The following is a 15,538-nucleotide window of genomic DNA, read 5'->3' on the forward strand; positions in this document are numbered from 1 at the left end:
CTAATTAAATCCTTCCCACAGGGCTAACCTAACGGTTGTTAGGTCTTCCTAACTCCCGCTAACCCCAGAACTTACTGTAGTAAGCGAGGATCAGCCCCTCTATGTCTCGCTTAGCTATAATATAGATTACTATCTCTTGTGACTTTGAATAGACCCTTATATAATCCTCTTGTCATTAAAGGCTTAGCGTTAAGTAGTACTTGTGCTTAGCGGTAAGATTATTCTGTAGTCTTAGTATTAAGAATATTAAACCAACATGTCATGCACCAAGGGTCATGACACACCCTGGCCAAGGATATATGTTAGTAGTAGTTAGTCGCCTCAGAGGCACTTAGTCGCCTCAGAGGCCAAGATAGAATAGATACACTCCACTCATGCACTGACTTCAGTCGGATTGTCGCCTTCATACGCATCTGGCACACAGGTGCACTACACAACAGCAAGAGGACTACGCAGGGATCTATCGGGGTCGAAAGGGATAACTTAGCCTAAGGTTATTAAGTAAAAGAAGACTTAATTCTTTAAATATAAGCCTTATTATTATTTGTCTTTAGACAAGTCTTCTTTATATAGTCTTTTTAGCTGGGGTCCCCGGAAAAAAGTCTGACTATCCCTGAATACTTGAATACTTGATGGATGTGCAGAGCGAGCGGGTGGGACTACCCTAGTTAGACATCTCACACAGTCCTCTACCGGTGCAGCTAATGACTTTCAGCCTTGTTTTGGTTAACGCAGTAGCCCAACGAAACTAGTAACTTAGTAATTCTGGGATCCATGCTCCAGCGAAAGATTGATTGAGTGAGCGCAGCAGAGGGGGCACACTGTAACTTACAGCTAAGTAGCCAAGAAACATCAATACTGTATCATCACCCAGGAGGAGCGATGATCTCGCACAGCCAATTCGCGGATCCCCATTGAACGTCATCGATGACAGGAAGACAAAGCTCTCCTCCGATTCGAAGAGGTAGCGACATCATCCCGCACAACCCCATCACCTCCTGACATTCCTTCCCCCGTTTCAGCGCTCATTCCTCAACACACTAGCCCTCCCTCCCACAGGCCCATAATTCCCTCCGACTCCGCCGATCACACCCAACGCCGGACTCCCGGCCCTACTCCCTCCATTAGCACCACTAGCAGCACCTGGCCTTGGACTTGCCCCTCCTGCCAGCATGCCAACATCCCTGGGTTGAACACTGCTACCCCGAGTCTGCACGCCCCTTCCCTTCCTCAACGCCTTGACTTCCTCCTCCACTCTCTTAAGCACATTCTCTCGATTCGCCAACTCTGCCTCCAACTCGTCGATCCTTGCCAGATCTCTCTTCCTGTCCTCTCTGTAGTTCAGCTCCGCCAGCCTGCGCCGCTCATCGCTAGCCCGACGCTTGAGTTCCGTGTTCGCGGATTCGAGTTCTGAGACCTGAGCCGCCAGATCAGCCGCCTTGGTGGAAGCGTCCTGGTATTGGGAGCCGGTGAAGTCGAAATCGCGGCGGAGGTTGTTGAGCGAGGTTCGGAGCTGTTGGACTTGGGATGCCGCGGTACGCGCTTGTTCGCGGGCGAGTTCGAGCTCCGCTATTCCGGGGACAACGCTGGATTTCAGGGCGTCGCGGGCTTCGCGCAGTTCTTTCTGCAGTTCGATGCGTTGGTCTTTGAGGGCGATGGTGTCGGTTTGGAGCTTCTCGAGACGTTGGTTTGAGGTTTCGAGATCGACATGAAGTTTCTGGGTGGAACGTTTGAGCTCGTGGACTTGCTTGGTGCGTGTTTCGTAGCGGTATTGGAGCTCGCTTAGGGATTGTCTGGTCTCTTTTAGACGAGCTTCGGTGTATGAGGCCAAGTCTTCGGCCTTCAAACGTGCTTTACGCTCTTCGGTGGCTTCTAGCTGTGCTTTTTTGAGAGCTAGTTTGAGCTCGTCAATATGCGATTGCGAGTGTCTGACGGAGTCGCTGATGTGTGTCATGTCTCGCAGTGGTGTTAGACGCTGTCGTTTGGCTTGAACGGCACTGGAGCTGCGGTCATCCTATACAACAGTCAGATGCATTGTCATCTCCATCAAGTCTACTAACCCGTAGTCGCTTTTGGCCAGCAGGAGTTCCGGCGCGTGATGCTGACAGAGAGGCCTCCTTGGAGTCTTCTGTCGACGGCGGCTGATCTTCAAGGCCTGCCAAATCGAGCTCACTGATCGATTGGAGGGCAAATTCAAGCGCAAAGTTCTTACTCCGCAAGGCGTCTGCAACGTGTGCTGCAGCATGTCCGATTTTTGCTCCGAGGTCTTTCTTGACGAGTGCCAGGCGAGCGCCTGGGTCGAGATTAAAAGCATGACGATAGTCCAACTGCAATGGCATCTCGCCGAGTTCGCCCTGCACATGCACAACAGCTTTGACCAACCGTCGTAGTCGCTCCGGTTGGGGAATGTCTTGTGGGATACATCGGCCAACATGCTCTGCAGAATTGACAATCAAGAGTAGTAGGACTGGAACAAATCGAGTAGTTGCACACCATTCTGGAAGCATACTCGCTTCAAACGAATCGTCAAAAGCGATTATGAGTGATGCTGAACGCGGAATGCTCTTCAACGAGTCTTTGTCAGTGCAAAGTAGGCTATACATCATTTGATCGTCAGGCGCGCCCTCCTGTAAAGTTCCCACAGTGTCTAAGCCAGAGTACTGGCGGTAAGTGACACCTTTGCCTTTAAGGTAGGAATTCAGCAGATTCTGGGTGGTCCCGCTGCGTGCTACCAACACTATGTGATGGTTAGATCTGCGTAAAATGCGGAAAAGATGGCCCAAGAAAGCAAATTTACTGCTTGCATCCTCTGCCCAAAGTGCTTCTTCAGTGGTCGAGACAACTTGAGTTGCAGGACCATTCAACCCAAGATCAGTGTGAACAACTGTATCGTTCAATTGTCTGATCATCTGAACCATAGCATTGAACAGTCGAGGTGACTTTGGCGAATTCAGAAAATCATTGATATCTTTATATCTCTCAGCTAGCTCGGCAACGTACTGATGCTTTATACGGCCGTCAATAGGTAATGGCACCACGAACTCGCAAGGTTGAAGCAACGGCATGGTGGGAATATCTAGATTTGTGACGGTCTTCTCGGCTTCATGGTCTGGGACTGGCATGGTATGCTCTGCTGACGGTGCATTGAGGTCGGGTAGTGGAGCACTCAGAGACGAGTTGAGAGCTGACTCCATGTCTGCCTTTTCTACCTCCACATCGCCAGCAGGTCCATCAACATTTTCCAAGGACGGGACGGGCTGATCTTCGGTGGGCATGGAGATGGCCATCATAGGTTCAACTTTCCTCTCAGGGGAAGGTCGACGTAAAGACCTCGTCTCTAACCTGCTCGTTGTAGGCGACCTTGAATCTCCAGTGTTTGCCTGGTTTTTGGATCGAGCATTTTGATTGGCGCGAGAGGTCGCTCTAATCTGCCTGAGTTTCTCTCTCAAACCAATTTCTGGAGCCATTTCGGATGGCGCATTAGGAGGCCTACGAACACGAGGGGATGATTCTCGGTGGGAGTTAGCCATATTGGGCTGAATTGGTAGAAAGTTTGGTTGCCTTGTCAACACAGAATGATTTGGTGAGAGAGCAGAATGCCGCGGAGAAGAGGCCAGGCGTGACCTTCGGCGTGTAGGCACATACGAGATAGGTGTCCGGGATGACGAAATCGAAGGTACTTGAGAAGGATGAGGCACTACGATTGTAGGCTTATGAGTCGATTTCACCCGTGAAGTGGCGCGCGGTGACTCGAGGAGAGTGACAGAGGCGCCCAACGGGGAGGGCTGAAAATGAAAGCGCCTGGACGAGGTTGGGCTAGAATTTGGAGCAAACTTCGTACTAGAAGGCAGTGCCGAAGTGCTATGTGAACGATCGGTCCGGTTACCGATAGCTTGAGACGTGTCTTCGTGCTCTACCTGTTTACGAAGAGTTTTCGGTGTTGAAGGTTTGTCTTCTTTTGCAAGTCTTGATTGCCTCAATCGTGCAGAATTCGGATGAGGACGAGTAGTTCCAGGCTGTACTGCCAGGTGATATCTCTTGCTGACAGAAGAGCTGAATGAAGGCAAAAACTCTAATTCTCCTTCCGTCCCACTCTCTTCTTCCACTCGGTTAGGATCAATAATCGGTTGCAGATCGAGTTCTCCTTCGTTAGGGTAAAACAGAGGACTCGGTGGTGGACTACTGTTTGTGTGGTCTGTTGGGTGTTCAGCAACAAGCGACCGCACTGTGTCGCTAACTGGATCACTCCTGACAACAAGCAAGCCTTGGCGACCAGATTGCAGTTCTTTTCCTGCAGGTGAAGCTTCGACACCGCTTGACAGGGCTATTGGATGTGTACGAACACTGGCCAGACTATTATGCTCGGACAAGGGGTTGGTGCGGGGGGAAGATAGCAATACTTGCGTCAAGGATTCTGGAGCTGCTATACGTCCAGCCGTTGATCGAATCGGGCTATCTGGAGGTATAGAGGAACCAAGAGTAGAATCCCCTTCTGTGTTGTCTTTCGAGTTCGCTGTGTCCTGTGTCGCTAAGTTTCTTTCGACCTGTGAGTTTGTAGCAACAGCGTAATCTTGGCTGTAGAAGTCAATCGGTCTACTGATTTCAACAGCAATATTGTTGCGGTTCGGCAACACCTCTTGCTGGGTCTCTGGAATCTCAACAGATTGGGAAGAGCTGGGTATGATCCGTATCCTGGAATACCTGTGTCTTGAAATCCTAGGCGAATGTTGTACCTTTTCTCCGATAGCTGGAGAGCTCGACCTGTTTGTTCCAAGTGCAGTCACTTCCCGTATATGGGAGCGCAGCGTTCTACGGTGCTGATTGTGGTGATTCCCTGCACTGTTGGCCAGACGATTTCCCCTTTGCCGCTTCTCAGCCTCCCACTCTTCAATCGCAGCTATGCCAACGTCCTCTTTATCCACCTTGCATCAAATCAGCACAGCCCAGATGACTAGAAATATGAGGCTACATGCCCACTGCGGATCATAAGTCTTCCCTGTGCGAGGGTGGTCTGCCCAGAGTACCAAGTATTCCTTCTTCCTCTCTCGCAATATACGTTTTAGAGGCCACTCTTCGTCCGGATATCCTGCAGGCTCCTGGTCTCGCGACTCCGGAGTGTTTCTTCGTACACGGCCGTGAGCGGCCGTCCGTCGCTTCGCAGGTGGTCTATTCGAAGTGGCTATTCCTTTGCGTTCGAGGGTGGGTGCCATCATTCGCTTTGGCGCGACCTGGCGTCAGCGAAGGAGTCCATAGTCAGTCGAGCCAGATCAGCGACCAAAATTCATCAGCACCATGCCTCACCGAGTGATAAGCGAGCGAGGTAATACTTACAGTTCAAATGATGTTTACGATGTCGTGGACCGACCAAATGGCCGACATGCCGATCAGCCAATGAGAATGCCGCGAGTTGAGTGAGTATAGCCAGATTTAGACGAGAATAAAATAACAGTGCACTCTACTTCGAAGGGTCTATATGGTCTGATAATTTTATGAATAGAGCTTCAATGATGACTAGATTGCTCTAGCGGAAGGATATGATTGTCATTAGACAGGGTTGCCTGCCGGAGACTCGTGTTCTACAAGATGGTAACATCCCAGATCCAAGCTGGACGCCATTTGCTTTGATCTGTCATCATGTAATCATGCCATTTTTGACGCTGCTAACCATGCCTCATGAGCCTTTTTCTGCCTCTCCCAGTCTTTTTTCAGTTTCTTGCTTCTACTTTTAGCAACCTCATCCCCATTTGCCATCTTGGTTGGTAAGCCATCATTGTCCCAGGCCGAAAATTCCTTTGTGCGAAACATGTCTCTGTGACTTAGCTTACCCTTTTCTGCCTTCTCCCTGGCTTCTTGTTCTAGTTTGGCTTTTTCAGCTTCTTTCTGCTTGGCCCGATCTTCGCGTTCCTGTCGTGCTGCTGCCAAGTGCGGCGTGACAGGACGGACAAGAGCGGGCCGAGACTCACGATCTTCAAGGTAGATATTTAGGTTCCAGAGATCGACATCTCGGACACGGTCACAAAGAGAGAGAATATCCTTCGAAAGGTTGGACGAACAAGAGGCAATGGCCTTGACATCGGACTTGAATTTATAGACGAGATTCGCGTACGTTGCCGAGGAAGGATCCGCCGAACCATCTACCTCACCGTATTGTTGAAGAACTGTGTTCATCAAGTCCTTGGAAATGCCCTCCCTCGACAGCGCAGCCTCACGAAGATTGTCTCGCATAGATGCCAGCGGAAAGACATAAGGTTTTGCTGGCGATGGGATATCAATGCCTTCCCACCCAATGTCTTCCGACTCCTCCAGAGCTTTACCATTGAGACCAAAAATAGTTACCATCTTCGTCACCCATTTTCCAGCATCTCGAGCACTTTGTGATGACAAGGTGCCCCTCTCTGCGCTATTGAAGTCGCCAACCAGTCGAGATATAACAGCCATTGCCCGGGCGGTATTGAATGAGTCGCATAATGCATCGTACATTTCTGACTCGGCAGATTGAAGAGCAAGAGCCAGACCCGAGTCCTTTTCATTGTTTAGGGTTTGATCTGCTGCTGCATATTTGGCGTTCAAGAAGAAGTTGTCAACCCTATCCTCCCACCCACTTCCCGCCTGTACAAGATCGTCCGTAATCTCGATACCGTCTCTCCATCCACCAAGCAGAAAGACTATGCGTAAACTTCGGGGTGTCCAGTCTCCTCGTTCAAGAGCTGTTCTGATGGTCGTAAAGTTCTTCAATGACTTCGACATCTTGGACCCCGCAATCGATAGGTGACCCATGTGTAGGAAATAATTGACCCATTGGTGTTCCGTGCCTTGGGACCAATAGGCCTCACTTTGCGCCAATTCGTTGTCATGATGTGGGAAGGCAAGGTCGATCCCCCCTGAATGTATATCCATCTGCTTACCGAGTTTAGCAGAAGCCATTGCTGAGCATTCAATATGCCATCCGGGTCGTCCTGGACCCCACGTACTCGGCCAGCTAGGCTCTCCTGGTTTCGATGCCTTCCATATAGCGAAATCGGCAGGCGAGCGCTTTTCTGAAGTTTTCTGCGAGAGTGCACCTTCTCCATCTGCTTGCAATTCATTGTTGCTCCGATTCCACGGCTCTAATCTTGCATAAGAATTGCCAGCTTTCTCAAAAGTATCAATGTCAAAGTAAACGGATCCATCTGATGTTGAGTATCCAAATCTATTCTCAACTATTTTGTTCACGAACATCGCAATTTCCTGTCCGTACTCAGTCACTCGAGTAAGCTCATCGGGGTCCATGACGTTCAACGCTCGAACATCACTGAAGAAGCGTTCCTCGAACTTCTTAGTTAGCTTAGTAAAGATGGCGTGGTCATCACCCCTGATCTTCGAGCCCTCTTGCTCGTCCAGTAGCGGGTATAGGATGTCCTGCACAGCAGTATAAAAGCATTTTGGATCGGAGTCAGTCATCTGACTGCCGTCCATGACTTGGGTTGCAGTCGTGACTGTGTTGATATGCATCTTGATCTTCGCTTCCTTATCTCCAGCCTTAGCACCTGATTCAATTGCCTCACCTTGTAAGACTTTGCCATATGCTTTGCGTGCGGCAGCCTGGAAATCTTTTGGCAAAGGAAGAGGATCCTGCTCGATCAGCGGAAGGTTTTTGTGAATGTACCTTTGATACGCTGTTTCGACCATGCCGAGAACTTCTCCATCAATATGACTGTGGAGCTTGATGTACTCTTCTAAAAGATGCTGCTGTCTACCTCGCAGAATGATCTGTGGCCATTAGATCGTATGCCACCACAAGACAAAAGCACATGCAACTAACTTTGTCATCGATGTCTGTAATGTTCATGACAAACTCTACATCGAACTTGAAATAGTCTCGTAGTATTCGTCTCAATATATCGGTGCTGACATAATTTCGTGCATGGCCTAGGTGGGCATCGTCGTAGACAGTAGGCCCGCAGGCATACCAGGTGACACGCCTGCCGTTGGGGTCATGAGGTACGAAGGGTACTTTAGATCTCGTCAAGGAATTATAGACCTGAAGCTTTGGATGAGGAGTGGTCCCCGTAGGCGCAGACCAGGGAGGCTGCTGTCTAGCTACTGATGCCATGCTGCGATAAAAGGGATGGCGAACTAAAAGAGAATGGGGAGTTGGTAGACAATGCGATAGCAATTTCATAAAGAGCGATAAAGGTGAGAAAACAACTCGTCAATCTAAGCTGTGAGTCAACGGTCATCCATAGGATGGCTCTATTCTCTGACCAGCATTGGAGATGCTACCATTGCGGTACGAATGCGCTACAGGCCCAAGACGTGTAATTATGGGCACTGGGCCCACGCATTCTAAATATCAATCTAAGTTAGTTAAGCTTTGGAGATTTCTACGGAGCCCAAAGCCAGAAACACATAACTAGCCAGGAGGCCGACAATGCCCCTCAATTAGTTGAACATTTCCAGAGGCATATTTGACTACTTCCATGTATAGATTGTGAACTGCGAATTCGAATGCATTCATCATGCAGTCCATCGTTTACTACTCCAAGATGTTGTGGAAGATCACACAGGCCAGGCCACCAAAGCGTGGTCACAAGTCATTGTGATTTCCGGCTGACCTCCCTGCCACAAATTGAGCAAATAAAAGCTGATCCCGTAAAACTTCAGCGCTGGGTTGTTCCCGTCTTCGAACCCTACACTAAAGCATTCATCATCTTCGTGCTCCCTGGAGCACGTCAATAGCGAATTGAGAGCAGCGTTACCGTAAGGAGACTCTATCTTTGCTGTGTCTCTGAACCCGATCCATCAGATTTCGCAAATGTAGTAACGTACCCAACTGTCATATGCACTACACCCTCAAATGCACTACACCCTCAAATGCACCAAAATACTTGGATTCTTGGGTCTCGGAGCATATTTCTATTATTTGAACGTTACTGGTCTTATTTAGAAGATAGAATTGATAGAAAATGTTGTAGAAACAATACACCAAAAGACCACCGCCCTCAGATGAATATTCGTCAATTGGCAGCGAGCTGAAATTGGTGGCTCGAAAATTTGATAGGAACGGAGATATCGGCCCTAAAAATCGTGCCTATGGGGGGGGGTGTAGTGCATTATGATAGTTGGGTACATTATCTGTCAAACTGCAGGTGCTGGGAGCAAGTCCATCATTACAGTGCATAGTGGGGAGCTACACACGGGCAAGCAACGCAACGCCAACAATTGATATTTGAAGGGAACAAGCAAGGGGCAATTAGGTAACGTAGTACGAGAAATGAAATGGTGAAGAGGCAGGCTCGTCGAGGATGGCCATAGACGACATCTCAGCCCTACCGGCTGCGACAGATAGCAGTATAAGGACAGCGGATAGGGAAAGGGAGTTCGCTGGTTACGAGTTTTCTTGGTGCCATTAAGTGACAACCGTCTTGACTGACGATTGTTATCGCCATTGGATATGTTTTGCCTGGCCACGAGAAGCGATGGCAAAGAGGGTTCAAGACATAATTCACGCCGTGATAGAGAAGAGGCACAACTGCAATGTAGCGAGTCTGAATATGCTCTTTGATATCCAGGCTTCACTTCGCCAGCACTATGCATAATTTTACTGCGCATTTGTGTGGCAGTGTACAGCATAACGTCCTATCCTCATGTCCATAAGGCTCATGAGTTGATCCTGATCTTGAACGCCATAAGCAGCTTCTCTCCAACGCATGCCCATCGCATCTCCGCTCGTAGCTCACAAACCCCTCATTTCTCGCCCATATTCTGCATCATTCCTCATTCCTCCATCTTATCCCCATCCCCCTGCTCTCCCTCATCAAAATCATCATCTTCGTCCTCATCATCGTCTTCCAGCGGATCTCCCGCCTCCTCAGCCTTCTGCGCTGCCTCCGCGAAATCGATATTCTTGCCTCGCGTGCGTCGACCGAGGATGTTGGATGTGTCGATCTCTTCCATGTTGTCTTCATCGGCTTCTTCTTCTACTAGAAACATTGCACGGCTTGTGTTAGTGATTTGCTTTGCGGTGCGGTATCTGTCTGAGGTTGGGGCTGGGTTTCTAGGTCATTTGAGTAGGGTGGGCGTTCACCTTCTATTGCCTGTTCGCAAGGAGTATAGTCAGTAAGGGAACAGCACAGAAGAGCAGCTAGGGATTGTGGAAGTGAAGAATATCGTGTACCGCTGCTGCTGCGGTGATGACGTCGGATAGAATCTAAAACTCACAGGTTCATTCCCGCTCTCCTCGCCCTCTGAGCTATCTTCGTCTTCGTCCATCGACATGTCCTGACTCTGCACTTGATCAACAGCTTTGCCCTTGCCTTTGGCATCGGTGACCGTTGCGCCAGGGACGGCTGAGCCGTTCGCTGCAGACATTTTTGAAGGAGAGAAGGTGACTGGGTTGGGCGTGCAGGGATGTGATGGTGCGATTTCGTTAGCAAGGGTTTTCGACTTGGACGAGAAGTATAAGAGATGAATCTGAAGTTAAGGGTTTGCGACGCAAGATTATTGAAAACCAATTCTGCTGGCTGATTTTAAATTTACTTTGCTTGTTTAAAGTGCAGGTGCAGTCGCGCAATGCAGGGGCAGCGCGTGAAAGTGGGGTAAACCAATCGAAGACAAGCCGATGTTTAGCCGCTCCGCTAAGCAGCATGCGGAGGAGGCGGGGGAGGAGGCTCGCCTATTCTGCCCACGAAATTTTTATTCCGCCCACGAAGTTCTTATTCTGCCCCCTAACTTACCCGTGGACTAAGAGTTCAATAGCACTCTGCTACATACCGGTACATGTGTCTGAAGGGAAGCCGATCATGGTCCTTAACATGCTGTATTGATGGACGTCCCTATTGCAGCCAATGTCCTTGGGACTCTAGGTGCTGTGTGCTGGTCCATCCAGGTCTTCCTCTCCTATCGACAACCCGTCATGAATTGTAAATTGATTGAGATTCTTATTCCCAGCTCATTCCGCAGATCATAATCAACTACCGCCGCCACTCCACCCCAGGATTGCAACCAACCATGATGCTTCTATGGGCTTTGGCTGGCATCCCCCTGGGCGTGTACAATGTTGTCGAGGGATTCAACATTGCCCTCCAGATCCAGCCACAGATTCTGACACTCCTCAGCCTCATCACCTGGGCGCAGTGTAAGTACTACAGCTATGAATGGCCATGGCAGAGAACAATTGGGGCTGTGCTGCCCGTCGCTTTGCTAATGGGAGGTCTGGAAGCCGGATTCGTTTTCTCTTTGAAAAAGGCACAAGAGGATGGTGTGGAATGGCCGATGACTTTCATGGCGGTGCTGGCTGCGGTTCTGCTCTGCGCAGGGGTAGCGAGGCATTATTGGGACATATGGAAGATGAGGACGGTGAGGGGGATCAGCTTTTTGTTTGTGGGCATTGATGCGCTCGGGGATTTGACAAGTCTGATTTCAGTCTTCTTTCAGCCTAACTTAGATATATTGGGTATGGTGATTTATGGGTCTGAGCTGGCTTTGTGGATTGGGGTGTTTGCTTGTGGAGGGTATTATAATTTTAGACCATGGTTGGGAAATGTCAAGCGGAATAGGGGAAGGAATAGAGAAGGTGAGTGTGGAGAAGACTGTCATGAGGCTGAAGAGGCGAGATCAACAGCACTGCAGGAGGCAAACCTGGAAAGGAGATCATCTGCTTCTTCGAGTACAGTATTTCGTACTGCATCCACTTCAATACAGTAGAAAATTGCCTTCTGTGCCATTTGGCACTCGATCCATGATCGAGTCTCCTTTTCGTCTGGATCATCAGGTCATACAAATGGTTGGCCACACCTAAACCACACCTAAACCACTATAATGGTATAATGCCACCATAGCCTACTTCTTTGCCACCAAGACAGCCTTCTTCTGGCTCGAGGTGTTGTTGCAGTGGGTCTTTTGAGCAGCTCGGGCTGCTGGTGGCACCAATTCTCGACCATAATAGGTAGGGAGCATTTTCACTTCTCGGTATCAATCAGTAGCATGAATACATGGCTGATTAGGACGTCTTGACAGCAGTCAGCATACATCGTGAAATTCATGCGAGCGCCTGCATCAGGCCAGCTATGTTGAGAGTCGTTCGAGGCTGAGATGCCTGTTAGAAGTGGCCCCTTGGTCAGGTATTCCTGTTTGCAATTGTCCCTAGCCGATTGGCGGTAGTGGAACTGTTCAAGCATTCCCAATATCGAGATTATATGTAACTCAGTCAAGAAAACCCCGATGACCATCCAGGGAGACACCATGAATCATATCATACCATTTTCTTACCGTGCCGACATCTCCAATAGGAAGCGGAGGAATCAGGATCAAGAAGAAGTGAGCTGTCGTTGCCTGACACTGGCAGTGGTAGGATGAGGCAGCTAGAGGAACTCTTGGCGCACGTAAGGCAGCAATACCCCACCATGATTTTTGGATGGAGATGGAGTCACAATTCAGTGGTAAACACAGTCAAATGCCATGCAAAAGATGTGGTTTCTACGGAAAGGGAATAAGTGTGACAGTGTAGGGGCTTCAGGCAGCTCTGGCAGTAAATAGAACTATCTAGTCAGATCGAGTGTTTGCGTGACAGCCCCAGAATCACTTCACTTGTTGGCTGTGGAAGCTTCCAGAAGCTCGAAGATTTTCCACCTGGCGCTAGACCTGCGCATACAAAAACATCCTTTGAACAATTTCTACGACGCTCATCCACCTTCAAGAACAATCTCTTCGTCTGCTCGTCTACAGTTAGACATCTTTGAGCTTCCTCAAAGTCTTACTTTCTCATTATAAGACTATTCTCCTTCGTATCCGCAGTCCAAAATCATCAAAATGGCTCCAGCTATTGGTAAGAAATCATCTTAGCCTTACCTCACTGTACCTCAACAACACCGTACTAACAGATCCCATAGGCATTGATCTGGGTACCACCTACTCGTGCGTGGGTATCTACCGAGATGACAGAATCGAAATCATTGCCAATGACCAAGGCAACCGAACAACACCATCCTTTGTTGCTTTCACAGATACTGAGCGTCTGATTGGCGACTCGGCCAAGAATCAGGTCGCCATGAATCCCGCTAACACAGTCTTCGACGCAAAGCGTCTGATCGGTCGAAAATTCGCCGATGCTGAAGTTCAGGCCGATATGAAGCACTTCCCCTTCGAGGTCGTTGACAAGGGCGGCAAACCAGTCATCAAGGTCGAGTTCAAGGGCGAGACCAAGTTCTTCACACCAGAGGAGATCTCATCTATGGTCCTGACCAAGATGCGAGAGACTGCTGAGTCATACCTCGGTGGTACCGTCAACAACGCCGTCGTCACTGTCCCAGCCTACTTCAACGACTCACAACGACAAGCCACCAAAGATGCCGGTCTGATCGCTGGTCTCAACGTCTTGCGTATCATCAACGAACCTACCGCCGCTGCCATCGCCTATGGTCTTGACAAGAAGTCCGAGGGTGAGCGTAACGTCTTGATCTTTGATCTCGGTGGTGGTACATTCGATGTTTCCCTTTTGACAATCGAAGAGGGTATCTTTGAGGTCAAGTCTACTGCTGGTGATACTCACTTGGGTGGTGAGGACTTCGACAACCGACTTGTCAACCACTTCACAAATGAATTCAAACGCAAACATAAGAAGGGTAGGTGTTGATTTTCATTTGCAACACTTCTTTGCCCCTCCTGTCACTCTGTCGTTGTCGTTTCCTTTTGAGTCGTTGGTGGGCACCCGTACTAATATTTGCTTAGACCTCTCTACCAACTCCCGTGCTCTTCGTCGTCTCCGAACTGCTTGTGAGCGAGCCAAGCGGACCCTCTCTTCTTCTGCACAGACCTCCATCGAGATCGACTCGCTTTACGAAGGCATTGACTTTTACACCTCCATCACCCGTGCTCGTTTTGAAGAACTTTGCCAAGATCTTTTCCGTTCCACCATGGACCCCGTCGAGCGTGTCCTCCGCGATGCCAAGATCGATAAATCTTCTGTTCACGAAATCGTCTTGGTTGGTGGTTCCACTCGTATCCCCAAGATTCAGAAGCTTGTCTCCGACTTCTTCAACGGTAAGGAGCCCAACAAATCGATTAATCCCGACGAGGCTGTCGCCTACGGTGCTGCAGTCCAGGCCGCTATCCTCTCTGGTGACACATCCTCCAAATCCACCAACGAAATCCTCTTGCTCGACGTCGCGCCATTGTCTATTGGTATCGAGACTGCTGGCGGTGTCATGACTCCTCTCATCAAGCGCAACACTACTATCCCAACCAAGAAGTCAGAGACCTTCTCTACCTTCTCCGACAACCAACCAGGTGTGTTGATCCAGGTCTTCGAGGGTGAGCGTGCTCGTACCAAGGATAACAATTTGCTCGGCAAATTCGAACTTACTGGTATCCCACCTGCTCCACGTGGTGTTCCTCAGATCGAGGTTACTTTCGATGTTGATGCCAACGGTATCATAAACGTTTCCGCTCTCGAGAAGGGTACCGGCAAGACCAACAAGATCGTCATTACCAACGACAAAGGCCGTCTCTCTAAGGAAGAGATCGAGCGCATGTTGTCTGAGGCCGAGAAGTACAAGGAAGAAGATGACGCCGAAGCTGCTCGCATTGGTGCCAAGAACGGTCTCGAATCATACGCCTATTCGCTCAAGAACACCATGTCCGACTCGAAAGTTGACGAGAAGCTTGAGGCCTCTGACAAGGAGAAGCTCAAGTCAGAAATCGACAAGACCGTTGCCTGGCTTGATGACAACCAGACCGCTACCAAGGATGAGTACGAGGCTCAACAGAAAGAACTCGAGAGTGTTGCCAACCCAATCATGATGAAGTTCTACGGAGCTGGTGGTGAAGGTGGTGGTATGCCAGGCGGTATGGGCGGTATGCCAGGTGGTATGGGTGGTATGCCCGGTGGAATGGGAGGTGGTATGCCAGGTGGACCCGGTGGTGCTGGCGGTCATGGTGGTGATGACGGCCCAACCGTGGAGGAAGTCGACTAATGGTCACGAAAAGCATGCTCGGGAGTTGTTTACTTCTACGTGGCTCATGTGGCGTTGGTTGGGTCAGCGACTTTCCATAAAACCTCTTTCCATCAGCTTAGACTTGTGGCATGGTTCATCACGAAAGGCAGCGTGTTGTGTTGATATTTCTGACTCTTACGAATCAAGGTCAGCTTGCTGCTTAGCTAGGACATAGTGCTAGCAAAGTTAATACAGCAGAGTTCAAAAAAAAGTCGTACTGATTCCTCAAGGGGACGTCAGTATATCGCACTCACGCTGTAAATTCCTGTGAAATTATCCACGATTATAATAAATACATTCATAGAATCCTATGTGCACACGACAGCCGAGTTCGTCCTTCATCCCCCATCTTGGCGCTCTATTATCCCTAGCCTCGGTGCCCAATCCTAGCCCATTTCCCCATTCTCCCCAACGTGCGAAAGTATGAAAATGCGATTCCCTAACTTACTGAGTATCTCGAAGCTTGATAGAGCTCCTCTAGCCATACCTTCCTGGTAGCAGCCCCTCCTTTGTCGACAGTCCTCATGCAGTACACCTAAGTCGGGTTTATGATGTGTGGTTCTTAG

At 49.4% G+C, this 15,538-nt stretch overlaps 4 protein-coding genes across 4 annotated transcripts; 1 reads left to right on the plus strand and 3 right to left on the minus strand.

Annotated features, from left to right (window-relative positions):
• Window positions 1–1,018: 1,018 nt before the first annotated feature.
• EPUS_02996 (uncharacterized protein) lies at window positions 1,019–5,210 on the minus strand (the record flags this gene model as incomplete). The annotated part of the gene is made up of 3 exons (XM_007802938.1): window positions 1,019–2,014; window positions 2,061–4,922; window positions 5,025–5,210. The coding sequence occupies 3 exons, from the start codon at window positions 5,208–5,210 to the stop codon at window positions 1,019–1,021; spliced, it is 4,044 nt and encodes a 1,347-aa protein (XP_007801129.1).
• Window positions 5,211–5,640: 430 nt separating this feature from the next.
• EPUS_02997 (uncharacterized protein) lies at window positions 5,641–8,092 on the minus strand (the record flags this gene model as incomplete). The annotated part of the gene is made up of 2 exons (XM_007802939.1): window positions 5,641–7,749; window positions 7,802–8,092. 2 exons carry the CDS (start codon window positions 8,090–8,092, stop codon window positions 5,641–5,643), a joined length of 2,400 nt encoding a protein of 799 aa, XP_007801130.1.
• A 1,664-nt stretch (window positions 8,093–9,756) lies between these two features.
• On the minus strand, window positions 9,757–10,350 carry EPUS_02998 (uncharacterized protein; the record flags this gene model as incomplete). The annotated part of the gene is made up of 2 exons (XM_007802940.1): window positions 9,757–10,036; window positions 10,157–10,350. The coding sequence occupies 2 exons, from the start codon at window positions 10,348–10,350 to the stop codon at window positions 9,757–9,759; spliced, it is 474 nt and encodes a 157-aa protein (XP_007801131.1).
• Window positions 10,351–12,789: 2,439 nt separating this feature from the next.
• EPUS_02999 (uncharacterized protein) lies at window positions 12,790–14,951 on the plus strand (the record flags this gene model as incomplete). The annotated part of the gene is made up of 3 exons (XM_007802941.1): window positions 12,790–12,805; window positions 12,870–13,601; window positions 13,708–14,951. The coding sequence occupies 3 exons, from the start codon at window positions 12,790–12,792 to the stop codon at window positions 14,949–14,951; spliced, it is 1,992 nt and encodes a 663-aa protein (XP_007801132.1).
• Between the last annotated feature and the right edge of the window lie 587 nt (window positions 14,952–15,538).

This window comes from Endocarpon pusillum, assembly GCF_000464535.1.
Source record: "Endocarpon pusillum Z07020 unplaced genomic scaffold scaffold189, whole genome shotgun sequence".
Classification (NCBI taxonomy): Eukaryota; Fungi; Ascomycota; class Eurotiomycetes; order Verrucariales; family Verrucariaceae; genus Endocarpon; species Endocarpon pusillum.